The sequence below is a fragment of the Anomaloglossus baeobatrachus genome, chromosome 4 (genome assembly GCF_048569485.1).
Source record: "Anomaloglossus baeobatrachus isolate aAnoBae1 chromosome 4, aAnoBae1.hap1, whole genome shotgun sequence".
NCBI lineage: Eukaryota > Metazoa > Chordata > Amphibia > Anura > Aromobatidae > Anomaloglossus > Anomaloglossus baeobatrachus.
Window position 1 is genome coordinate 375,735,957 of NC_134356.1, and position 27,601 is coordinate 375,763,557.

At 40.6% G+C, this 27,601-nt stretch overlaps 1 protein-coding gene across 9 annotated transcripts in view; it reads right to left on the minus strand.

Moving 5' to 3' along the window:
- The window catches only part of MAGI2 (membrane associated guanylate kinase, WW and PDZ domain containing 2), a 1,367,587-nt gene that overhangs the window by 237,055 nt on the left and 1,102,931 nt on the right, over positions 1-27,601 (minus strand). For all 9 annotated transcript variants that reach the window (XM_075345212.1, XM_075345209.1, XM_075345205.1 and 6 more), the window contains 3 exons: positions 15,730-15,787; positions 10,376-10,497; positions 9,027-9,209 (listed from right to left, as the gene is read on the minus strand). In XM_075345212.1, the coding sequence (XP_075201327.1) occupies positions 9,027-9,209; positions 10,376-10,497; positions 15,730-15,787 (363 nt within the window). The remainder of the gene's footprint in view (positions 1-9,026; positions 9,210-10,375; positions 10,498-15,729; positions 15,788-27,601) is intronic.

Sequence of the window (27,601 nt, forward strand, 5' to 3'; positions counted from 1 at the left end):
AAAATCCTTGAGGGGTGCAGATTCCAAAATGGGGTCACTTGTGGGGGTTTTCTGACGTATAGGTACCCAAGGGGCCCTGCTAATGTGACATGGTGCGCGAAGTTTATTTCAACTTTTCCAAAATTCAAATGGTGCTCCTTCCATTCCAAGCCCTCCCATTTATCCAAACAGAATGTGGAGAAGGAAATGACATCACAGGGTTTTTTTTCCAAAGGTCTGTGTTCAACCAACTTTATTAACACTGACAAGTCTTAAAAAACGCACCTAAAAAAACGCATGAAAAACGCATGAAAAACGCATGCATTTTCGATGCGTTTTTCTCAAAAAAGCATTGTTTACAATTCTCCCCTCTGCCAGAGGGTGCGTTTTTTTCCGAGCTGAAAAATAAGCAACGTGTGCACATAGCCTAACAGTCTCCCAAGGGCTCTGAAGAGCTGGAAGAACCGTGCACCCCTTAATGAAATTGCCAAATCTTTTAGCTGCTATGCGCAACCATGAGAAATGTACTCCAGTAGAGAACTAAAGTACATTTTTATTGTAATTTATAGTGCTTTTGTGGCGTAAATTATGATGAATTTGCAGTCACCCTTGGCTATGCCCACTTCCATTTTTCAAAGAGGGACTGGTGTAAACACACAAACTGTCCAATTTATTAAGACTAATGTTGTACACAACAGTCCAAAGTTGCAAATTTCAAACAATTTTACACCAGATTTCTTGAGACAACTGTTCAATGAATGAGAGGTATATGAGTTTTCATTTTAAGCTAATATCTATCTTGGTGACACGCATCGGACTAGGTGACTTATGGAAGTATTGTCATCTAGATTATTGTCTCCACTGAAATACAAAAGAGCAGTCATTGACAAACAAGATATTATTAGCTTTAACCACAGTGGGACATATTCCCTGAACCTAATTAAAGTTGTCAACGAACTTCAAATGTAGAATCAGTGGGAGTAGAATAGAGGATCTCTGTTGTCTACTTTTCCCATACATGTGTTCTAATCTAGAGAGAAGTGGGACCATTTGCTACAATCATACATAAAACAGATACAAGGATCAAGCATTAACCCCTGCACCCCCTGGCAATTTTCCAGTTTTCGCTTTTGCTACTTCCTCCCCTTCTTCCTAGAGCATAACTTTTTTATTTTTCAGTCAATCTTGACATTTGAGGGCTTGTTTTTTGAGGGACAAATTGTCATTTTGAATGAAACCATTAGTTTTACCATATAGTGTACTGAAAAACAGGAATTAAAGTTCGGTGAAACTGCAATAAAAAGTGCAATTGCACAATTGGGTTTATTTTTTATTTACCATGTTCACTATATAGTAAAACTGTCATTATGATTCTCCAGATTAGTACAAGTTAAATACCAAAATGTATAGTTTTACTTTTATCTAAGTAGTAAAAAAAAAATCAGAAGTTCGATCAAAAAAAGAATAGTGTTTTTGTCGCCATATTCCGAGACCCGTAGCGTTCTCATTTTGCGGCATCTGGGGCTCAGTGATAGCTTATTTTTTGCGTCTTGAGCTGGCTTTTATAAAAATTATAAACAATTTTTCCATAGATGCGATGTTTTGATCGCCTGTAATTGCAATTTAATGCAAAGTTGTGGTGACCAAAAAAATCATAATTTTGAGGTTCGGAATGTCTTTTCTTGCTCCATCGTGTACTGATCAGATTAATTGTTTTTATGTTTTGATAGATCGGACATTTCTGAACATGGTAACACCAAATGTGTGTATTTTTTTATTATTGTTTTATTCTAAGTGAGGTAAAAGGGGGGTGATTTGAACTTTTAGGTTTTATTTTTTTTTTTAAACTTTTTTTCTCACTTTTTAAACTGATTTTACTAGTCCCCTTAGTGGACTTTATAACTGTATACTGTGATTTCTTCTCCTGCTTCAGCATCGCTCTTATCAGCAGAAATGTTGCTCTCCTGTCAGTGCCAATGCTCTGCCGGCATTCACAAAGCAGTGAGTCATAACAGCGACAGGGGTCCTCATCGGACTCCATGACATCACGGCAACATATTGGCACCCCGTGATTGCATCACGGGGCTGCCGATAGCGGCGGGGAACAGCGTGGCCCCTGGTGGTGTGCGTTAGATCACACTGTCAGAGTTTGACAGCGCGATGTAAGAGGTTAAGAGGTACAGGTGGATCTCCAATCCACCCACGCCTGTTAGCCGCACATGTCTGCTGATCAGATTAGCAGACATGTGTGGATATTACCACGGGCTAACTATGGGAGCCAACGGTAACCAGTAGCAGATGACCTAGGATATACACATAGGTCTTAGGTCGTAAAAGGGTTAAAGAAAGTTTGATCCAGTACACTGATGGAAATTAGTCAACTTTTTTTATCATGTATGTGATAAAAACAGACATTTCAATGGGGCTTAAATAAAACTCTTCTCATCTATCAATTAGGCTTCAATGCTGAATCAAATATGTACATTTTTCTTTCATTTGTGATATATTTCAGATGATTATTAATTAGTACTACAAGGACAATTTCTTTACACATGCAGTTTTAAGGCAATTTTGGTAGAGAAAAAGGAGGTAATAAGGTGTAAGAAGGGCACAGATAATGAAAAAAGCCTAAAGAAATTGTAAAAATAGCAAGGTGAGAAGACAAGGCTAACAGAGGAAGATATAAGGAGGACAGAGTTTCAGACTGGAACAAAACATCAGATATATTTGGTATACAACATGAACTTAGTATTTGGTGTTAAACTATACGGACTGTTTATCTTGTATCTCCTCTCGGAGCAGGACGCTCACTATGACTGAAAACAGAGAATCTAATGGTGTTTAGAAGTATTGATAGATGTGATGAAACTCAACAGAGTAACACAAGAAAATAAAAAATAAATTAAGAGTGAAAATTCTAGTAGTAGTTTTGACTCTTCATCATTATTTCTCCTCCTCTACTAAATTGCTTCCCTGCAGTTTCTACTTCCGCACTTCTTATTCATGGAAATAATTACAATTTGGGCTGCTTTATTGATTATGCCACCATTTTAGTTCATTAGGTCATAGTCAATGCAACCCCACCAACATTTAGATGGGTCATAGTCAATCCCACTGCAGCACCATTTAGATGCATTTGTAATTTCATATGTGTTTGACTTCAATTACACATATATTAAGCTTTGTCACCCCTTTTCCCAGCATTAACGGTCTTTGTTGGGTTTATTGTATTTTCTACCAAAAGCCTCAAAATAACAGAAACCTCAATAGTGCTATAGTGTGCTGACAGAATACCAAAATAATGTATCATGATTTTTGGATATACAATCACTAGTTAAACAATTCAACATACATACTGGTCCCAACCCCCTTAGATGTGAGAGAATCAAGTGGATTGAAAGTTATTAAGAATTATTATTATTATTATTAATAATAATAATAATAATAATAATAATAATAATACAAAAACACTACAAGATGATAAATAAAGGAGTGACAATTTCTATGTAGTAAGTGTCTTATTTCTAGAACATAGGGCATGTAAACAGTTAACCATGTCACTAGCGTATCAATAGACAGCGGATATAACTGTTCCGATTTTAAGAGGACAAGGTCCCGGATTATGCTGGAGGAAAGTTAATAAAACAATGCTCAGCAGATGTAGTATTCCAAAAACATGAGTATTCAGCATATTGTCTTATAAATGAGTAATTGCTACCGGCAACTTGCTGAACTTACAAAGCTTTACTGATAAATGAGAGCCTTCAAGACATTTTCATTATTCAGTTAATGAAAGAAATATTTTATAATATTGGATGATATCATATACATTAAGACATATTGCATTATACTGTTAATAATTATTGGGAACTTTATAAATAACTTTAAAATGTATTGCATAGTTTATCATTAAAAAAAAAAATTAATGCATCACCTTCTTGTGAGAGATGGGAAAAAAAACAGAATTGCTTAGCGTTGAGACTGCGTGGTCAGGCACTAAGCAGCTAATTGTTTATCTAGTATCAAAGTGATAGCATTTCACAAGGATTGTCAATTTTATCATTGGGAAAGGTTGCAAATTGCTCATTTAGCACTGCATCCCTTCCCTGTTTTATTTCTCTATCATGATGCTGTGGCCACCCAAAGTACAGGGGACTTGAAGTGTGGACCTATATGGGTGAAGGGAGTTGCACTGCAGCAACAGGTTTAAAGGTGCTATATTAGGCATTGAAGATCAACACGGCTTGTGAACAACTTTTGTAAGGGTCTAATAAGTGTATTTAATCTTGCAGTGCAGCATATCACATTATATAGCACAAACAGGAAGGAATATGATAAGACTGTATAAAAGCAGAGGCAGGGAATGCAGCAGCCATTTTGTGTTGAATCTGGATAGTAAGAGGATATCACAGTTCACAGCTCAGCAAAAGAGATTGGAAGAAAAAGCTATAATAATACTGAACAAATTGCACAGATAGTGTGCAACAACACAGCAGTGAAGATTAATGTGTGAAGAACATGTTGTTGTTTACCGCTAGTTACAATTTGTTTACCCATAGCCACAAATGTGGGGGTCAAATTGACATTACTAAGACTTTCTTTGTATTAAAGAGCTTGGATACAGTCCTAAAGGCCGCTTTATATGCTGCGACATCGCTAGCATTTGCTGGCGATGTCGAGCACGATAGCACCCGCCCCCGTTGTACGGCCGATATGTGGTGATCGCTGCCGTAGCGAACTTTATCGCTACAGCAGCGTCACATGCACATACCTGCTCTGCAACATCGCTGTGACCAGCGAACCGCCTCCTTTCTAAGGGGGCGGTTCGTTCAGCATCACAGCGACGTCACAGCAGCGTCACTGAACCGACGCCAAATAGAAAAGGAGGGGCGGAGATGAGATAACATCCCGCCCGCCTCCTTCCTTCCTCATTGCCGGCGCTTTAGCAATGTCGTAGCGTTTAAAGCAGCCTTAAGACACCTCAGAGCTCCACACATCTTTTCAAGACAATTGGAGGTTTTACTGTACTTATGAATTAGGATGAATCAATTCACAGCACAATACGTTTGTGGGAAAGATTTGGCAAAGCCGTCACATTCAAATTTCAGAAGTTTTGCTCATCTCCAATGTCCAGTGTTACTCAATCTGAAGCTCAAGTCAAAATCGGATTTGGCAAATATTCAAAGTTGACCCCTTGCCCATTATTTAGTGGTATAGAGAGTAAAAATACATAAATGCATCTAAAATAAAACTCTAAAATAACATAGCAGGGTTATGCTTCTGTCTGAGAAGAAGTGCATCTCTCAGGACAATCTGAAATTTTGACCCCGAAAAACAGTCAGACTTGCTGAGCTCATACACGGGGCTACTACCCTTTCACCTCAGAGACTACTGCATTTTTTGAACTCCTGTGGGAACAACATAGGAAAAACCTGTTATTAAATTGCCCAACAGCTAATTTTTACTTTGAGGAAAAGCTATATATTATATAGTCATTTAAACCAGAAAAAATATATTGAGGTCTCTGAGGAGCGTATACTTTCCTCAACCAAGCTATGTCTTTGGAGGTGCTATATATTCATGTAAATTCTACCAAACAATCTAAAGGAAAAGTTAATTAAAGTGTATCTGGAGTGAAGGTTACACTATCTGATCATATAGTATACACTAGTGTGACGCCCTGGCAAAACCAGATAGTCACAGTTAGGCCCCTGCATAACACATTCCCTCACAAGGAAACACACAGCCGACCAGAAACCCTAGTCACCCCCCTCAGGGACAGTTAGACAAACCAGTGGGCCTGACCAGGCGGTTGGAACACGCCCACCCAGGGGTCTAGACAGCCCAGGGCGGGAAAACAGAGAGTTCAAGTCAGTTCAGCTTAGAGTTCAGTTTGGAGAGGAGTGTGGGCTGGAGCTAGGTGTAGCTCCAGCAGTGAAGTTCAAGTTGAACGGTGCCAGGGTAGGAGCCCTGGTGCCACTGGCTAGGAGGCAGATGGTGGTCTCCGTCAGCAGGAGACGGGAAGACGGCTCGACAGAACCGAGGTGGACCGGGACAGGGTTGTAGCCTGCTGGTACCTACAGCGGGGACCCGACTGAAAACCGTGCACAAAGGGGATTATTCGGACCCTGAAGCCAGCGCTAGAACCTACTGGAACTGGTTAATTAACCGATTGAGGCCAGGACTAGAGGTCCTGTCCCACCCAAAGTCCCTCATAGAAGACAACAGCCCACCGAATAGGGATAAGCGGTCACCGCCAAGGCCAGGAGATCCCACGGGCCAGCGTCTGCGGGCATGGCTCCTTAGGCCACATCCAGCCGGGAGCGGACTCCCGAGTTTCATACCGGGGAAGTCCACTGAACACAAAAAGGTGCAGGAACAGGATAGAGACCACCAGCCGTGTGGGGGATCCCGACGCAACCGGCCGCGGCACCGGCCACCACCATCTTGGTTTACCAGAGACTTGTGTGTGTTACTAATCGTGAGTACTCCAGCACCCCCTGCAATCGCCATCCCCTGCACTGATCCACTGGGTCCCGGGGCCACCATCCCTAGCCACGGAGGGGTTAACAACTTGCTGCACAACATCTTCCCCGGGTGCCCCATAACAGCAGCGATGTTGTCCCACTTCACCACACACCGTGGGTGCGCATCACAAACTTACTATGGTCTAGCCCGTACATCTACGTCCCCCCATTTATTCGGCATGTCCGTGAGACCCCCGGGTCCGGAGACCCTCGAGCCACCACCCCTGAAGGCCCGGACCCGAGCAGCGCCGGCTGCTGGCACGGGGGCGGCACAATAGTTTTACCAGGACAGCACTAAGGAAGCCAGAAGACATTCAGCTACATACATATACTTGAACAATACTTAAAGACAATCTGTCAGCACGTTTTTATTGCCCTATCTGACGGCAGCAAAAAACAGCTACAGACACCCTAATTTTAATGTCACTTCCTGGACTTCTTGCTGTAGATTTGCTCTTCTAGTCCTCTCAATGATTAGCTCCTACTATGTATTCCTCTAGGTTCAAGAGCTACTGCTATTCCCGAACCCAACCACTTATTGAAAAATTTCTGCCTATGCATAGTGTAGAACAAAATGTCAATCAATGTTGTGGGCAGGGTTATATAGAGCTCATCATTGAGAGGACTTACAATGATGCAGCAGATAAATCAGCAATTTTATCAAAACCACAGTAATAGGCCATTAAGTGACACAACAAATGAAACCGGGTCATGGTCATGATTAAGGGCTACGTTTTTGAGGCCTGACACACGTAGACGTGGTCTACTTTTAATATTGCACTATGTTTTTATATGCATGGTTTTTGCAATAAAGAAGGTTTTTTTGGATCTCCTGAGTAGGTGCTGTTTTTTTCCTCTACTCCTTGTGCACAAAAAAGTATGTTATTCTGCAGTAGCACTTCCTCAGTGTGAACACATACCAAACACCAATATCCTCCTCAGATCACGATCTGCCCAAACACCGCTTTTATGCCAACAGTGCAACTATATAAAGCTAGATCAGAATCTTCTCATCATCTAGCAATGTTTAATAATTAATTTGCAGATCTCTTCCTTCCTCTTCCGCACATTCATCTTTTATGTTACATCTTTGAATCCTGTAAAGGTTTACATAACTTCAGATGCCACGGTTTTGCTTGTTCTCTTTACTTCTATGGTAACCTCAAAAAAGGTCTAAAGAAATTATGAGCGGACCAGAACACTGCTGGATATCGGAGAAGACAGGGGAAGGTGCGTACATTAACCCTACATACACAATTATAGAGAAAAAAAACCCTTAACAACATATGAGGATGAGGCACATTTCATGTCATATGTTGTATCCCTGACTTTGAAGTGGTATCTCGCATTATTCAGCCATCATCTGACTCCAACAGCCGCGGATGGATTGGAGCTCTTCCAGCTGCTGTTAACCTGTTAACTGCCCCTATCAATCACTGATAACGCATTAAGTGTGCTCCAGCAAGGGGACATGTCATGCCACAAGCCCATGGGTTGCCATGACTGCAGAAGACCCCCATGCTTGTCTTAACAGTTCTGTGAAAGCCAGAATTTAGCCAGCGTTCCTCAGAGACCCTGATTTTCACAATTAATAGCAGTGCTGATGCATTGCTTGCTATATATAGTACAAGAGATCAGATGATTGCAAGCTCAAGTTTTTTTAAGAGGACAAAAAATACAGTAAAAAGTGAAATTTAAAAAAAAATCTATATATATGAAAGAAAATATAATATAAAAAGCTCAAATCCCCCCTTTTTCTCCATTAAAAATAAAGCAATTTTTAAAAAATACACATTTGTTATTGTTGCATTTGGAAAAAACTGTTTTATCAAAATATTAACAAATGAATCCAATGGGTACATGAAGTAACAAAAAAATTATAACGTCAGAAGTACGTTTTTTTAGCCACTGCAACAATGCAATAAAATGCAATAACAGGCGATCAAAACATCATAATAAACCCCAAAATAGTACCAGTAAAAATATTAACTCAGGGCGGAAAACAAATCCTCATACAGCCCCAAAGACAGAAAACTGAAAACGTTACGGATCTCAGAAAATGGTGACACAAGCAAAACATTTTTTCTTTTACAAATTTCCAAAATTTTCACCACTTAAATAATAATAAAAAAAACCTAACTCTAAATACAATTCTAAAGTACAACTTGTCCTGAAAAAAGAGATCCCTCACACGGTAATGTGGGCGTAAAAAAAATAAAAAATTAATGATGACTCTTGAAAGAAGGAGAAGAAAAAAACAAAAACGAAAAAAAAAAAAAGGGAGATAGCTCGGCCATGAAGGGGTTAAGCCATGCTGTAAGAGAGGCAAAGAGCTGGTATTTGAGCATTGCTTTAAGTAGTTTGCTTTGTGTCATCCTAGATTTTGAATGGTCTCTAATATCAAATCTTCTTTGTAGGGTCTATGGACAGCCAAAATAAACAGTAATAAGAGTTCCTTTAGATAGACCCTATGCAGATAAGTGCCTGCAGATCTGTCTATACTAATATGAAGGTTTGTACCTGTCTCCATTTTGCCATCCTGCGCAGCAGGGCCTTCTGGAATTACGCTCTTCACTTGTAGAAATTCATCCGGTTCATCACCCCCAATAATAGTAAATCCAAAGCCCATGTTACTTTTCTTAAGAGTGGTGCTAAGAAATGTTCCTTTAAGCTGTGATGCATCCCGTGTAAAAAGTGGCTTTTCTGTATCGGGAAAAAAATTCTGCATTACAGACATAAATGGTCTCGAAATGCACCATAAAGATAAGAGCAAAATCTACAAGCAGAATGATAATGCCCAATAGTCCAAAAATAAAGCAGTAACAATAGCAGGGACTGAAACTCAACTTTTACTATTTATCAATAAAAAGACAATAAAGTGCAAGTGCAAAATACATGTAAGGTGCCAAAGAATCAAAATTGGAATAATCTCACCCAATTGTTCTCCACAGGCAAGGATACCAAGCATACAAGAAGGGCGGGCTGGAAACACCAGGGTAAAACCTCAAATTGTCATGTAAAAAAACCTCTGTCGTGCCCCATGTATAGCCTCCGCCCCAACAAGGGCAGCACCCTAGCGAGCTGTCTGCCCCGCAACCTCACCAAAAAGAAACGCCCTCCCAACGCGCATCCATCTCAGTAAAGAGAGTCCATCAGGGGAGAGAGAAGAAAAAAATATATCTGTATATCAACCTGCAGTGGCAGGGATAGGCACAGCCTGGAACAGGTCCAAAAACCTGTGTATCAGGACCAAAAACCTGTGTATGCAACGATAAATGGTGAGGTTTCTGGTGAGGTTGCGGGGCAGACAGCTCCCTAGGGTGCTGCCCTTGTTGGGGTGGAGGCTATACATGGGGCACGACAGGGGTTTTTTTTTACATGACAATTTGAGGTTTTACCCCGGTGTTTCCAGCCCGCCCTTCTTGTATGCTTGGTATCCTTGCCTGTGGAGAAAAATCGGGTGAGATTATTCCAATTTTGAATCTTTGGCACCTTATATGTATTTTACACTTGCACTTTATTGTCTTTTTATTGATAAATAGTAAAAGTCGAAATGCACCATACATCAATGATGAGAACGGAATTGTGAAAATACAGAACCCTTTTTCATATAGGTCATTGAGGCATGTGAAGTTAATACAAGTACAAGGTTAGACTGCTGGGGATTTTCTCTATTATTCAGGCCAAAACCCTAAAAATACATAGTAATAATGCCATTCGCTCCAGTATTGCCTACATGATCTATAAGGGGCTTTACATACATTACGAAAATGTACATTCAGCAATATATTATCATAACCAAAGTTATAGACAAAACCAATATATAATAATTGCGAACATTCATATACATTTTTAAGACTGTAATTTACCTCTAAAAACTTGAGCCTGCATCGGCTGGGTTCCCAATTCTGACGTGGGCATGTTGTGCTGTTGAAGCTTCCTTTTTGCTTCCAACACTGGGTTCTCAAATTGGGTTCTTCTATTTATGTGACTGGTAAAGAACGGATTAAGTTATACATCACATTAGTCCTGCAGTGTCATATCTATTAGCATACTGATTTATATTCACTAGGAAGTTGTGCAAATAAAATAAGTCATCACACCATTAATATATTTTTTGTTAAAGGGGCTATCTGATCTTGTGACAAAAGTCTTCAGTCATACTTTGTGCCTACAGACATGTGAAACCTTACAGTGCGAGGACCACACAATGTGAGGATTCTCCAATGTTGAGAACGAGAGTGGAAGGGCATGTGACCGCAAGTATGTCACTTGAATACTTCCAACAGCGTTGCAACTAGATGTGTTGGCCTTACTCAGTCCAAGTAAATTGAATGAGATCAAGCATGTCTAGTTGGCACATGACTGCATGTATGCAAATCACTTGTGGTTATGTGACTGCCCAATTTCACTAGCAATAAAGGAGAATCCTAACAGTATGCACAGTAAGGACTCATAAGGCTTTGTCACTATGAGATTGCAGACTTATAACAAGACAGGACAACCCATTTAAAAGTAATGGAATAGAATTTGCTAACTATGCACCCAAATGCATGATACAGTGATAATCCATAAGATTAAACTGAATGGTATAAGTAATATTGACTTTCTTGTGGTATTGGAACTTATCAAGTGGAGCATAATATACACTGTGTGCAGAATTATTAGGAAAGTTGTATTTTAGAGGATTTTTTTATTATTGATCAACAACTATGCTCTCAATCAACACAAAAGACTCATAAATATCAAAACTTAATATTTTTAGAAGTTGGAGTGGTTTTTTTTTAGATTTGGCTATCTTAGGAGGATATCTGTTTGTGTAGGCAACTATTACTGTGCAGAATTATTAGGCAACTTAATAAAAACCAAATATATTCCAATCTCACTTGTTTATTTTCACCAGGTAAACCAATATAACTGCACAAAATGTAGAAATAAACGTTTCTGACATGCAAAAGCAAAACCCCAAAAAATTAGTGACCGATATAGCCACCTTTCTTTATGATGACACTCAACAGCCTTCCATCCATAGATTCTGTCAGTTGCTTGATCTGGTCTGCTAGGTCTGGGAGTTGAGCTTCACTCCATCCTCAATCCGAAAAGTTCTTACAAGTTCATCTTTGATGATACCAGCCCATACCAGTACCCCACCTCCACTCTGCTGGCGTCTGAGTCGGAGTGGAGCTCTCTGGCCTTTACTGATCCAGCCTCTGGCCCATCCATCTGGCCCATCAAGAGTCACTCTCATATTATCAGCCCATAAAACCTTTGAAAAATCAGTCTTAAGATATTTTTTGGACCAGTCTTGATGTTTTATCTTATGTTTCCTGTTCAAAGGTGGTCATTTTTCAGCCATTCTTACCTTGGCCATGTCCCTGAGTATGGCACACCTTGTGCTTTTTGATACTCCAGTAACATTGCAGCTCTGAAATATGGCCAAACTGGTGGCAAATGGCATCAAGGCAGCTTCACGCTTGATTTTCCTCAATTCATGGGCAGGTATTTTGCGCCTTTTTTTCCCAACACTCTTCTTGCGACCCTGTTGGCTACTTACCTTGATTGTTCGGTGATCATGCTTCAAATGTTTGGCAATTTCAAGACTGCTGCATTCCTCTGCAAGAGATCTCACAATATTGGACTTTTCAGAGCCCGTCAAATCTCTCTTCTGACCCATTTTGCCAAAGGAAAGGAAGTTGTCTAATAATTAAGCACACCATATATAGGGTGTTGATGTCATTACATCACACCCCTCCTCATTACAGAGATGCACATCACCTGATTTACTTAATTGGTAGTTGGCTCTCAAGCCTATACAGCAGAGTAAGACAACATGTATAAAAAAGTATCATGTGATAAAAATACTCATTTGCCTAATAATTCTGCACACAGTGTAGATATCTTGTAATAATGACTGGGTCAGCACATTTCCAAAGTGACAGTAAAACCAACTATTCTAAGTTTAACTCCATCTGATCTGATTCCCATCTAAACACACAGGAGTGCATGCACATTTACAACTGTTGCCTCTAGCAGAAATATTACTTCAGCCTGTACACTGACATCAATTTTGATGAATTTTCAGGGCAAGCTTTGTTGTACCCCTGTGGATACTAGTGGTAATCCTGTGGATTATGTCGTAACTGAAGGGGTGTTATGGCGGTTAATAAAGTGGTGAAAGAGGGAGGTTTTTGTCTTTTATTCCAAATAAAAGATTTTTCAGTATTTGTGTTTACTTTCACTTACAGATTTGTAATGGGGGTCTCAAATGGCTCCCATTAGTAATCTAGGGCTTAGTGGCAGCTGTGAGCTGCAATTGACCCCTTATTACCAGATTGCCACAGCACCAGGGAAATCGGGTAGAGCCAGGTAAAGTGCTGGGAATGTCACATCTAATGGAGGCGGGAATCTTGTGAAGCTGCAGGCTGCTATTTTTAGGCTGGGGGACCAATAACCATGGGTCTTTGCAGCCTGAGAAAACCAGACTCCAGCTGTCGGGCTTTATCATGGCTGAGTATCAAAATTGCGGGGTAGCGCATGCTATATTTTAAAAAATTATTTATTTAAATAATGTTCTAAAAAAACGCATGCGGGTCCCCTTATTTTGATACACAGTCAAGATAAGCGCTCTGCTGGGGGCTGCAACCAGTAGCCGTATGCTTTATCTGTGTTGCGTATCATAATATGGGGGGACCCTACGACAATTTTATTTAAATATATTTATTTTAACTGCACGATAGTGACTGACAGCGCCTGTTATTGGAAGTGTCGGACATGCTGTCACGCAGTGTGGGGGCGTGTCTGACTACAACCAATCACAGACACCAGTGGGTAGGAAAAGCAGTGCATATGCAATGAAGGTAATGAGCAGCCCTGGAAGTGAATGAAGAGGCCGCGGGAGCAGTTACAGCCATGCCGGAGACATGGTAAGCATAGCGCACTTGCTTTATTACTTTTTTCTTTATTTTTCCTTTATTTCTTTGTATTACCCGAGTGCCAGATCCGGATCAATACCCAAATTTTCCGGGCCCGGTACTCTGGTACCTTTGAATCCACGTGGGTCCAGACTTTTACAGTCCGTTTCCGCCCATCACTAATGACAACATCACAATAAACATGATCTAAAGTGGTGCCTAGTACCACAGGACTCCTTGAGCGGTATTGTGGAGTCCATGCTATCACAGCTCACAGCAATTGTTCTAGTGACATAAGGTTGGACCACAGTACAAACATTAGGCAGGTAGTTAGAATTTTATGGCTGGCTCATCTGTATATAGACACACACAGTTACAATGTATATTTCTAAACATAGTATATACACACACAGTACTTAACAATAAATAGGACAAAAGTTTAAAACAAAAAACCTTCAAATATTTAAAATTGCTTTAGACTACCAATTCAGAAAAGCAGGTGAAATAGATTTGTATTGCAAAATACAAAATAAGATGTCTAACAAGGCAATTAAGATTATGTTTTCACATTTTTTCGCATTCTTGTCAGGAGTTAGTATAATGTAAGTAATTGGGCTTGACTTCATTCTTCGTGGATTGATTAGTTTTCCTCTCTTACTTTACTAAGAGATTTATGACTTAATTAAAAAATAATATGTTAAAAGTATCATGCTGTTGAAAATATTTAATCTCCGCTGTCAAAGAGGCCATCGGTGTCTCAATACTTCAGCTGGACGAAATGTTAATTATTTAGCTTTTTTCTTCACAAGACTGTTTGGTCTCTGCAGTTATGCTGAAGAGAAGGTGACATGGTCCTTCCATTTTTCAGTAATAGTACATTATAGTTTGCTTGGTAAGATATGGAAACCTTACAAGAACAAATGCAGGTCAAAATCCTATACCAGACGGACACTGTCCAGCATATACAAGTCAAAATAGTTTTCTTCAGATTTACTCCAAGTTCTTCACTTCCCTCCCACACTCCAGAGACCTAATGATAGGAAATTTAGATTCTGAGCCCCAATGGGGACAGTGATCTGAAGTGCTGCGGAATATGATGGTGCTATATTAACAATGCATAATAAATACTGTAGCGCACCATACTATTCCATACCAATTTACAATTCAGAGGGTACATGTACAAACAAGATCAGACATTAAACAAGAGGAGTGAGGGACCTGCTTTACAATCTACTGTATAAGGAAATAGGAGAGACACAGAGATATACAAAGTATTGTCTAGATCAGAGGTCCCCAACCTTTCTGACCTTGAGAGCCACATCCAGCTCTGAGATGGTTGTGAGCCACATTCAGCTCTGAGAGAGGTTCACGAGCCACATCCATCTCCTGCCCCCTTACAGTAGTAAAAACCAGAGCCCTTATTATCATTACCGCTATGACGAACACCAAGAACACCAAGAAAGAACACCACGGAAATAACACTGAGGCAGTATACAAAGATCCAGGGGTTCCTACCTTACCCCTCTTTCAGATCGCCTCTTATGTGGGGCTACTCACAAAAATCACTGAATTGAGACCTCCTCGTGATAGCTCTTTGCTAGACCTGGTCTTTATGCACCAAACGGGAAGGCAAATTCAGCACAGAAGGAGTCTCCTTTGGTGCAGGATTTTCCTTCTACCTTTTCTTTTGAGTGTCAGTACTTCCTTCTGGGCATACCGACCTGGAAATCATTTTGCATCGCTTTCTCATGGACTTCATCTTAGTGGCATTATGGTAGGCTGAAATCCCCTCCTTTTTTTATCTTTTTCAAGCTGGAAGACAGCCTTGAAAAACACATAAAGGGCCCGCAAGCCACATGTGGTTCCCGAGCCACAGGTTGGGGACCCCTGGTCTAGATAAAGAGTTTAAATTGTCAGGATCACACAGAAGACTGACAAGCTTGCAGGCAAATAATGTCTAGGTATTGGATTGAATGAGACTTGGTAAACAGGAACTAATAAATGACAACCATCATGTTAGGCCAGAGTCATGCAGTGTAGATCAGCGTAGTTTTCTACTGGGCTTTTTAACCCCAAACCAAGACTGGATTAAAAAAAAAAGTTTAAAAGTATTATGGACAAATACTCAATTTTTAGGCATTAGCGTAATACACAAGAATGAGAAGTGTCCAAAATGCATCAAGTGTGCAATCAGAAAACAATGCTTGCCTTTTCAAGGATCAATAGATATGTTCGCGGAGCTGAAGAGTCCTCCTAAAGCAGCTAGCTATCACACCTAGAGTAAATGGACAGTGAGATAGAAGTTAACTTACTCAACATAGTATGTGCCGTAGATAGGATCATCAATTTTCTCCCAGCCATAGGGCAGCTCTGAAAGAAACACAGAAATATCATACCATTATGTAATTGGCAAGGCACATCACAAAAAAAGAACATGTGGTTATACCTCACAACATTCATAGAATAGAAAGAGGGACTAACTATGCAGTGCACCACGGCAAAATATTTGGCCATGCCCTTAAGGACACCCATTTACCATTCTTGTCCTACCCAGGAGGAAGCAGCAAAGTGGGCATGGTGGCAGTGAGGGACATTGAGCAGACCGCCTGAAACAGGGGACGTAGACCCATGTCTAGGACAATCCCACTGTATTCTAGATGGTTGGCACCATCATAGTTTTAAATACCCATAACATTTTTCTTTATTTCACAAGCTATATGAGGCTTGTAGTTTGAGTGCCATTTTGCCAACCATGTCTGTAAGGCCATGTTCACACACACAGTGTAAACGCTACATTTTTCTGCTGTATTTTTTGTGCAGGAAATCTGCTGCGTTTAAATGTTCAAGCAAAGTGGATGTGATTTCATGAAAACTCCAGCTCTTTATGTGTCTAAAGGTGCTGCTGAACAGTGTGTTATTATGTGTCTTCTCTAAAGGCTTCGATGCGATTCTGAAAAATCTGCATGTAAAAAACGCAGTTGCATCTTAAGTACACAATATAAGCCTTTCTTTACTATAAAAACAATAAAAATGCAGCTTGAAATCTGAAGTAAAAACACATCAAATATTCAGGAGAAGATTGTAATTATTACTTGGTGTGGACACGTGCAGAAAACATGTAGGTAAAAAGCAGCAGAAAAAAATTTAACATCTACATTACGTTACATAGCATCAGAGTTCCATTTTTATTACATTTTTATGGGATTAATGTAAAAAAACCCCACACTTTTTTATGCCATTTACTGATCACCATAAAAAAATTAATATACTGTAGTTTACAGGTTACAATTTAAAGGATAACAAATATTGAATGTGTTGGTTTGTGATATATTTGTTTTTAAAATACATTAAAATGTCATTATAATTATTTTTTATTAATTTTTATTGGGAAGAAAATCTCTAATTTTTATTTTACCTGTATAATTCAGGTATACAGAATTGCACTGATATACAGTTAGGTCCAGAAATATTTGGACAGTGACACAAGTTTTGTTATTTTAGCTGTTTACAAAAACATGTTCAGAAATACAATTATATATATAATATGGGCTGAAAGTGCACACTCCCAGCTGCAATATGAGAGTTTTCACATCCAAATCGGAGAAAGGGTTTAGGAATCATAGCTCTGTAATGCATAGCCTCCTCTTTTTCAAGGGACCAAAAGTAATTGGACAAGGGACTCTAAGGGCTGCAATTAACTCTGAAGGCGTCTCCCTCGTTAACCTGTAATCAATGAAGTAGTTAAAAGGTCTGGGGTTGATTACAGGTGTGTGGTTTTGCATTTGGAAGCTGTTCCTGTGACCAGACAACATGCGGTCTAAGGAACTCTCAATTGATGTGAAGCAGAACACCCTGAGGCTGAAAAAAAAGAAAAAATCCATCAGAGAGATAGCAGACATGCTTGGAGTAGCAAAATCAACAGTCGGGTACATTCTGAGAAAAAAGGAATTGACTGGTGAGCTTGGGAACTCAAAAAGGCCTGGGCGTCCACGGATGACAACAGTGGTGGATGATCGCCGCATACTTTCTTTGGTGAAGAAGAACCCGTTCACAACATCAACTGAAGTCCAGAACACTCTCAGTGAAGTAGGTGTATCTGTCTCTAAGTCAACAGTAAAGAGAAGACTCCATGAAAGTAAATACAAAGGGTTCACATCTAGATGCAAACCATTCATCAATTCCAAAAATAGACAGGCCAGAGTTAAATTTGCTGAAAAACACCTCATGAAGCCAGCTCAGTTCTGAAAAATTATTCTATGGACAGATGAGACAAAAATCAACCTGTACCAGAATGATGGGATGAAAAAAGTTTGGAGAAGAAAGGGAACGGCACATGATCCAAGGCACTTCCTCTATAAAACATGGTGGAGGCAACGTGATGGCATGGGCATGCATGGCTTTCAATGGCACTGGGTCACTTGTGTTTATTGATGACATAACAGCAGACAAGAGTAGCCGGATGAATTCTGAAGTGTACCGGGATATACTTTCAGCCTAGATTCAGCCAAATGCCGCAAAGTTGATCGGATGACGCTTCATAGTACAGATGGACAATGACCCCAAGCATACAGCCAAAGCTACCCAGGAGTTCATGAGTGCAAAAAAGTGGAACATTCTGCAATGGCCAAGTCAATAACCAGATCTTAACCCAACTGAGCATGCATTTCACTTGCTCAAATCCAGACTTAAGACGGAAAGACCCACAAACAAGCAAGACCTGAAGGCTGCGGCTGTAAAGGCCTGGCAAAGCATTAAGGAGGAGGAAACCCAGCGTTTGGTGATGTCCATGGGTTCCAGACTTAAGGCAGTGATTGCCTCCAAAGGATTCGCAACAAAATATTGAAAATAAAAATATTTTGTTTGGGTTTGGTTTATTTGTCCAATTACTTTTGACCTCCTAAAATGTGGAGTGTTTGTAAAGAAATGTGTACAATTCCTACAATTTCTATCAGATATTTCTGTTCAAACCTTCAAATTAAACGTTACAATCTGCACTTGAATTCTGTTGTAGAGGTTTCATTTCAAATCCAATGTGGTGGCATGCAGAGCCCAACTCGCGAAAATGGTGTCACTGTCCAAATATTTCTGGACCTAACTGTGTATATATATATATATATATATATATATATATATATATATATATACATATATATATATATACACGGATGAAGCGCTATGTACCAGTACAATGTGCCTGCAATGAGGAATACACTACACTCAAGTGGGGAAAATTCTTTTATACTTGGCATTGCAGCCTGTGACTCATTGTTACAGTTGCTGACTGCCATGCAAGAGGTTGTGTGTTCAAATTCCAAGGAAGACCACACTGTAGGAAAATTGAAGATGGAGTTAAAATATATCACAAAAATTAGTACAACTGTCACATTTTTGTATATTTTATTATAGTTTTTCATGGGACAGCACTGAAGATATCAGCATAACAGGAAGGAAAGGGTTAAATCCCTTCAGCTAATGGAGCATATCAAGATGGATGAATAAAGTAGTTGATTAAGTCAACGCGTTTCAAAGCATAAAGTTTCTTCAGAAAATAAAACTAGTTTTATGTCCTAAAGAAGAAGCTTCATGGTTTGAAATGCGTCGACTTAATAAACTACTTTATACATCTATTGATCTCCTCCGTTAACAGAACGGATTGAACTCCTTGCTTCCTGTTATACCGATTTCTACACTACAGCAGCTAATTCATACTTTACTCCATGGTTGTAAATATACAACCCTAATCAGGTGAGCATATTACTCTATTGTACTCTGTTACCACCCGGGTAAGACCCTATTGTGCTTGTCTGTCTTCCAGTCATATTCTCTGAACACTGAAGATTAGTGATGGGTTGACCCGAAATATAAAACTCCAGATCCACGTGGGTTCAAAAGAACCTGAGCACCGCCCCTGGGTCCGGAATTCTCTGGGAACTCAAGAGTAACATCTGGGGTTGGCATTCCAGTCCTGCTACATCTGAAGTGACAGCGCGTGGGCATAGTACTTGACCGCCCACTGTGAGCTGCAGGCATAAACTGAGCCACGGCGATGAGCGGTGACGTCACTCAGGTCATTTGCGATCACAGCCTAAGGTTCCCATGGGCCTACACCTGTGACAGCAAATAACCAGAGTGATGTCACTGCTCATAGCTGCAGCTAAGTCATTCTTTGACTGAAGCCCTCAGCTGGAATTGTTGTGGGACCTCATTTGGATTATGGCAGACCTAGGTGGTTTAGGGGTTAATAAAGGGTGAAAGAGGATTGGTATTTTGTTTTTTATTTCAAATAAAGGAGTTTTGTGTTTATTTCTTTTCAGTAACACCCACCAGCTCCGTGATGTTGTCCTGGAGGAGTTGAAGAGGATTCCAGTGGTTCTTGTGAAGCTCTAGTGAGCTCCATGCCCAAGAGAGATAAGGCAGTGGTTGAAAAAAATATGGCTGCTCAAAATATTGACACTTTGAGTGCAATTTTTCCATTTTCACTTAGGGCTGTACTCAATTCTGTTGCCAGCGATTTAGACATTAATGGCTGTATGTTGTTATTTAGTGCTCACACCAAATTTACACAGTTAAATAAGCTGTACACTGACTACATTACATGTATCGAAGTGTCATATCTTCAGTGCGATCCCATGAAAAGATATAATAAAATAATAAAAATGTGAGGGGTGTACTCACTATTGTTATATACTGTAATTAAATGAAAACATAGAAAATCAAGAAAAACGGAGTCGTATTCCAATTTGTTTAGATATAAAATATACAATCTTTATTAAATATTATAAATTCATAAAATAGACACACAATGTGACAGGGAGAGATAAGGTACAAGAAAGAAGGGCAGCAGTTACCGCGGAATGGGACGATTCATGAGCACAATGGCAAAAATGGCAGCATGTACCCAGCAGGCAAGGTTAAGGCAAACAGTAAGATATTTTATTAATATAATCATGTCATGCCACGAACACCAGAGTAAATCTGATGACCCGAGGAAGCCCTACAAGAAACGCGTGTCAGGGCCACTGGACAGCACTTGCCGTGGAATGTACATAATGGGTGAGCACAATTGATTTTACTTACCACCGTTCACTTTTGGCTGCAGCATGCCCCTAGCGGCCAAGAGGGCTGTTTCATTATGTCACGTACATGTCTTTGAAGGCGAACACGTGAGCCAGCCTGTAATTGGGTGCATACCTTTTACTTGCCATTGATCGGGGGATCTCCGTCCACACTTGTGGCAAGGCACATGGGTATTGGACCTTACTTGATATAGTCGTCCGGGACACATCTTGTGTCTGCTGGTGTCATTGAACATAAAGGTCACGGTGCGCTTTTTCACGTGTGTGACAGTGAGATCCTTGTGCTAGCTATTTATTATTCCCTTTAGGCACTCATCAGGTTTACTCTGGTGTTCGTGGCATGACATGATTATATTAATAAAATATCTTACTGTTTGCCTTAACCTTGCCTGCTGGGTCCATGCTGCCATTTTTGCCATTGTGCTCCTGAATCATCCCATTCCGCGGTAACTGCTGCCCTTCTTTCTTGTACCTTATCTCTCCCTGTCAGATTGTGTGTCTATTTTATGAATTTATAATATTTAATAAAGATTGTAAATTTTATATCTAAACAAATTGGAATACGATTCCGTTTTTCTTGATTTTCTATATTGCTTGCAGTCTCCTTATTTGAGTTTCTATGATGTGTCGGATGTATTTGATTTCATAAATGAAAACATGTATGTACAGATCACAGACAGATTCTGCCCCTATCCCTCACCCCCACCACTCCCCCAGAGTCACAAAAAGAGGACTAACTACTGTATTGTGCAATTGACTCCTCAGTAACACATGCAGTGAGCTTGGATGGCAAAAAGAGGAGACATCACATTGGTAAAAAAACAAAACAAAACAAAAACAGTCTATGACAGACTCATCTCACTGATGGATCAGGATATACAGTATGCTGTCCATAGAAATCTGTAGAGACACCTGTTAGCATGAGGAAGAGTCACAGAGAGATGGTGTGGAAGGCTCTGGTAAATGTTTTATTTCAGCCCAGAGCTTGATTTACATGCTCTATACCACTATATAATGTCCTCCACGAGGCTTCATACAGTTTGCAGCAGATTTAGGGGAGCAGGATTTTCTCTACGTGTGCTCTGTAAGGCCAACATACAGTGAAGGAAATAATTATTTGATCCCTTGCTGATTTTGTAAGTTTGCCCACTGACAAAGACATGAACAGTCTATAATTTTAAGGGTAGGTTAATTTTAACAGTGAGAAATAGAATATCCAAAATAAATTCCAGAAAATCACATTGTATAAATTATATAAATTTATTTGCATTTTCAGAGTGAAATAAGCATTTGATCCCTCTGGCAGACAAGATTTAATACTTGATGGCAAAACCCTTGTTGGCGTGTACAGCAGTCAGATGTTTTTTGTAGTTGATGATGAGGTTTGTGCACGTCAGGAGGAATTTTGGTCCACTCCTCTTTGCAGATCATCCCTAAATCATTAAGAATCTGAGGCTGTCCCTTGGCAACTTGGAGCTTCAGTTCTCTCCATAAGTTTGCTATAGAATTAAGGACTGGAGACTGGCTAGGCCACTCCATGTCCTTAATGTGCTTCTATTCGAGCCACTCCTTTGTTACCTTGGCTGTATGTTTTAGGTCATTGTCGTGCTGGAAGACCCAGCCACGACCGATTTTTAATGTCCTGGTGGATGGAAGGAGGTTGTCACTAAGGATTTTACAGTCCATGCTCCATCCATTGTCCCATTCATGCGGTGATGTAGTCCTGTGCCCTTGGGAGAGAAACACCCCCGGAACATAATGTTTCCACCTTCATGCTTGACAATGGGGACGGTGTTCTTTGTGTCATAGGCAGCATTCCTCTTCCTCCAAACACTGTGAGTTGATTTAAGGCCACAGAGTTAAATTTTTGTTTCATCTGACCCCAACACCTTGTCATAATTAGTCTCAGAATCATCCAGATGTTCATTGGCAAACTTCAGACGGGCCTACATATCTGCCTTCTTGACCAGTGGGACATTGCGGGCACTGCAGGATTTTAATTCATTGCGGTGTAATGTGTTACCAATGGTTTTCTTGGGGACAGTGGTCCCAGCTGCCTTGAGATCATTAACAAGTTCCCCCTGTATAGTTTTAGGCTGATCGCTCACCTTCCTCATGATCCTGGATACCCCACGAGGTGAGATTTTGCATGGTGCCCCAGATCGATGTCGATTGACACTCATTTTGTATTTCTGCCATTTTCTTACTATTGCACCAACAGTTGTCTCCTCATCCAGCGTCTTACTTATGTTTTGTAGCCCATTCCAGCCTTGTGAAGGTCTATGATCTTGTCCCTGACATCCTTAGAAAGCTCTTTGGTCTTGCCCATGTTGTAGAGGTTAGATTCTGACTGACTAATAGAGTCTGTCGACAGGACTCTTTTATACAGGTGACAATTTAAGACAGGTGTCTTTAATGTAGGTAATGAGCTGATTAGGAGTCTTTAGGAGCCAAAACTCATAATGGTTGGTAGGGGATCAAATACTTATTTCTCTCTGCAGAATGCAAATAAATTTATATCATTTATAAAATGTGATTTTCTGGATTTTATTTTGAATATTCTATATCTCACTGTTAAAATTAACCTACCCTTAACATTACATAGGGAACATGTAAGTAATAAAATATATTTTTATACATTCATATTACACAATATTACAACACATGGATGGGTAGGAAAGGGTTGCTAGGCTACACATCACCCTGCTTTTAGGTCAGAACACATATGGGACCTGACAGGTTCTCTTTAACCCTCCGTCACATACAATAGGCCTGACAGGCACATCTCTTTTACTTTCATTTCTCCTTCCTCACCAGATTGTGAGGAAATCCCCTCCCTCCAGGTAGTCTCCTGTCTCTAGCAGCTCTGTGAAACCTCATACCACAGATGGATTGCAGAGCTTCAGGAGGACAGATATAACTGCGCTAATCTCTCAGGCTCATTGTATGTGAACACGTCACACTCAATAAGGTTGGTATTTTATGTTTTTATTCATCACATGCTCTGCAAGTGTAATTTTTCTGGGGAAACTTCAGGATCTAATTCTGATTGAATATGTGTTTAATAGTACTTAAGGTACCTTAAAATTAAGTTTGTTTCCATAAATTTTCTTTGTAGAGTTTTTTGACAGAGTCGAACTGGGGACTATTTGGCGGGAGTTTTGAAATGTTTGTATTTCAGAGTTATTAGTTTTATGTTAAGTAAATGGTTTTTTTTGCACCTGATTATGTGTAGTCTCTTTTATTACATCCCTATGAAGGTCACTGATCACTTTTAGAGCAGTGAAATTGCAAACATTAGATATTATAGGTATTTTTCTAGCCTGCGCCTGACAGTCACATTGTATGTGAACTCATTAGAACCGATATTATATGTGACGGAGGGGTTAAGTATTTCATACAAAGATTCTTTGCTTCATGTTATCACAGTAAGGAGGAAATTAACTCCAACTCTCCCTATTAAACGCTTACTAACACCCCAACAGCTACTTTGGGATTGGTGTTTATTTGTAATATTATGCTCTATAATATGTTCACATTTTTTAACCCCTTCACGGCATCCTCCCTCCATGAGGATTGCACTGGCGACATCATCAGCTGGTGTCAGCTATGTATCATAGCTGTCCCCTGCTGTTATATGTCACCCACGATCAGTGCAAGCACCAATCGCAGGCATTCAAGTCCTCTGATGCTGCTGTCAATAGTGACAGCAACATTGTTCTCTCTGCTCCGATCCGCACAACGCGATTGTGATGTACGATGGTTTCTATGGTGACCCAGGGTTGAATAATGGCGATGGGACCATACCAGGTATATTGGCCTGTAAGGTCCTGCCTATGTGCTAGTCACTGATCTAATGCCCTGCAATGTAATTGCATTACATGAGATTAGATCAGCGATAAGGGCAGGGAAAGTTGATGTCCCATCCTGGAACTGGGTAAAAAAAGTTAAAAAAAATATAAAAATAAACAATGATAAAAATATAAAAAAAATCTCTAAATAAAGAACAAAAACATTTTTAAAAAAAATATTCCAATAAATACATACATTTATATAAAACCAAAACTAGACAAAAAAGTACACATATTTGGTATCACCATGTTCAGAACGACCTGCTCTATAAACCTATTACAGCAAAATTAAAGATGTTGCAAAAACGAAATACTTTTTCATCATATCGCCAAAAAAGTGGATTAAAATGCAATCAAAAAGTTGCATATAAATAATAATGGTATCACTAAAAAAAATCTTCTTGTCCCCACTCAGCTCCATCTGCAGAAAAATGAAAAAAATATAGCCCTCAGAATATAGTGATGTAAAAGTAATTCTTTTGTTCTGTAAAATAGCTTTTATTGTGTAAAAGCGGGAAAACAGAAAAAAAGAATAAAGCGGTCTTATTAGTTTTAGGACATGGTAAACAGTGTAAACAAAAAAAACAAAAAAATTCCTAAAAATATTCATTCTGCCTTTCAAAAACTGGAATAGAAAGCAATAAACATTATGTGCCAGAAAATGGTATCAATAAAAAAGTCGACTCGCCACACAAAAAAAAAGAGCCCTTACACGACTGTCAGGAGAAATATAGAATTTTAGCTCTCAAAATATGGCCAGGCAAAAACATTTTATTTTAGTGTTTGATAGTAGCCAAACATAAAAAAAGATATAAATGTGGTATTGCTGTAATCGCACAGACTTGCAGAATAAATTCCTCTAATCACATATACCACACTGTGAATGATGTAGAAAAAATTATAAGTAATTCTTGACCTTCTGTTGATTTATTCATTCATACTCCCATAGATCACAACCAGTGAGTGATGTCAATGTGATCACTGTACACATAGATGAATTTACTGACGAGTGCACTTTGTAAGATGAAGTCACTAATGTGAGGGTCTGCTGTTCTGGCACATCAGGGGCTCTGCCAATGTCACAGGGCACCCTCAAAAAATGTCAGCAAAATCTGAAGCCCAATATGGTGCTCCTTCCCTTCTGAGCTTTGCACTGTGCCTCAAAAGTAGTTTTCGACCATATATGTGTCACGGGCGGAGGAGGGGACGCCGCGCTCTCCCACTGCTCGGGTCCGTCTGCCGCTGCTGCTGCGGCCTGCTGCTGCTCGGTGGCTCAAGCGATGGGCCGGATCCCGGGGACTCGAGCGGCGCTCCTCGCCTGTGAGTGAAAGGGGTTTGGTTGTTGGGGATAGTTTATTGTCCGTGACGCCACCCACGGCTGTGGTGATTGTGTGGACACCACCGCTGCTCTGTCTGGGGGTCCTGGGAGTGATGGTATGGAGCAGCTAGATGTTGATTTGCCCCTCCGTGGGTAGGGGATTTTTGGTAGTCCCGGGGCCCGATGATGGGGAGGTCAGGATGGTGGACAGGCGGGTTATGGGGCCTGTGGAGGTGCAGGGACGCAGGGGTAGCGCTGTGCCGCACGGCACGGAGGTACTCACTCAGCCCAAGGAAGATGACACAGTTCACGGTAAACAAACAGCTGGTTGGACGGGTCCCTCGGACGGCTACGGTGCTGATGTTCCCTGCAGTTAGCGGTGACGGTCACTTCCCTGCACCTAAGTACGGTTCTTTGGTAGCGATGGATTCCCACCGGTAACCCACTCCCCAGCTTGGATATGAGCCGGGGGAGCCCCTCTCTTGCCCGCAGGCGCTGGCCCTGGGAAACTGGTGCCCTGGCGGTGGCGGTGTCTCCCCTTCACGGTCGGACTGTTGCCTTCAATCGGGACTTGGTTGTTGGGAGACCCAGAGGTCCCCTTCACTGACGGATTTGGCAAATTATGGCGACTCCTAGCCTTGCCGGGATCCGAAAGGCCCCTGCCAATGGTGCTGACTGCTCTTCGTATACCGCTCCGGTACCACCGGGCCACCACCCGTCCACGGTCCTTTCGGCAACCTCCAAGCAGCCTCTCCTGCAGACAGTCACCGCTGTCTGCCAACCTTGCTGTCTCAGTCCGGGGCACACACCCGGACCAACTTCAGGTTTTCTGCTGTCACTTTCTCTGTCACTACTCTCACTTGCTCCTCTACCACTTCCTTCCACTTCACTCCTCAAACTCTATCTGCCTGGTTTTGCCGCCTCCAGAGCTGTGAACTCCTCGGTGGGCGGAACCAACTGCCTGGCCCACCCTCTGGTGTGGACATCAGCCCCTGGAGGAGGGCAACAAGGATTTGTGTTTTGACCTTGGTGTTCCTGCAGGGAATGTGGGGTGTGTGGTGGTGTTGTGACCGGTGACCCCTGGCTTGCCCAGGGCGTCACATATGTGTTATTGGCGTACCCAGGAGAAATTGCTCAACAAATTTTATTGTTGTTTTTCTCCCATTACCTCTTTTGAAAATTAAAAACTTGAGGCCAAAGCAACATTAATGGAAAACATAGTAACTTTCGTTTACTCAGCCCAATATTATACAACTCTGTGAATTGCATAAGGGTTACAAATGTTCAGAAATCCCTAGACAAATTCCTGGAGAGGTGTACTTTCCAAAATGAGGTCATTTGTGGGGGGTTTCTAATGTTTTGGCATGTCAGGGGTTCTGTAAGTGTGACATGGCATTCTCAATCTATTCCAGCCAAAATGGTGCTCCATCCCTTTTGAGATGCGCCATAAACTCAAGCAGTAATTTTCCACCACATGTTGGTATTGGCATACTCGAGAATTTGCACAACAAATTGTACGATGCATTTTTTCCTGTTACCCTAATGAAATGAAAAATATGGTGTTAAAGCAACATTTTTGTGGGGAAAAATGTGATTTTTCTTTATTTCCATGGCTCAAAATTATAAAATTCTGTGACGCACCTGCAGGTTCAAGGTGCTCACCACAAATCATTATAAATTCCTTGATGGGTCTAGTTTCCAAAATGAAGTAACTTGTAAAGGTTTCCATTATTTAGGCTCATCAGGGGTTCTGCAAATGCAACATTGCATCCACTATCGACTCCAGCCAATTTTGTGTTCCAAAAGTGAAATGATGCTCCTTCTATTCCAAGCCCTGCCGTGAGTCCAAACAGTAGTTTCTCACCACATATGGGCTATTGGCAAACTCAAGAGGAATTGCATATCAAATTGTACAGTGTATATTCTCCTGTTACCCTTG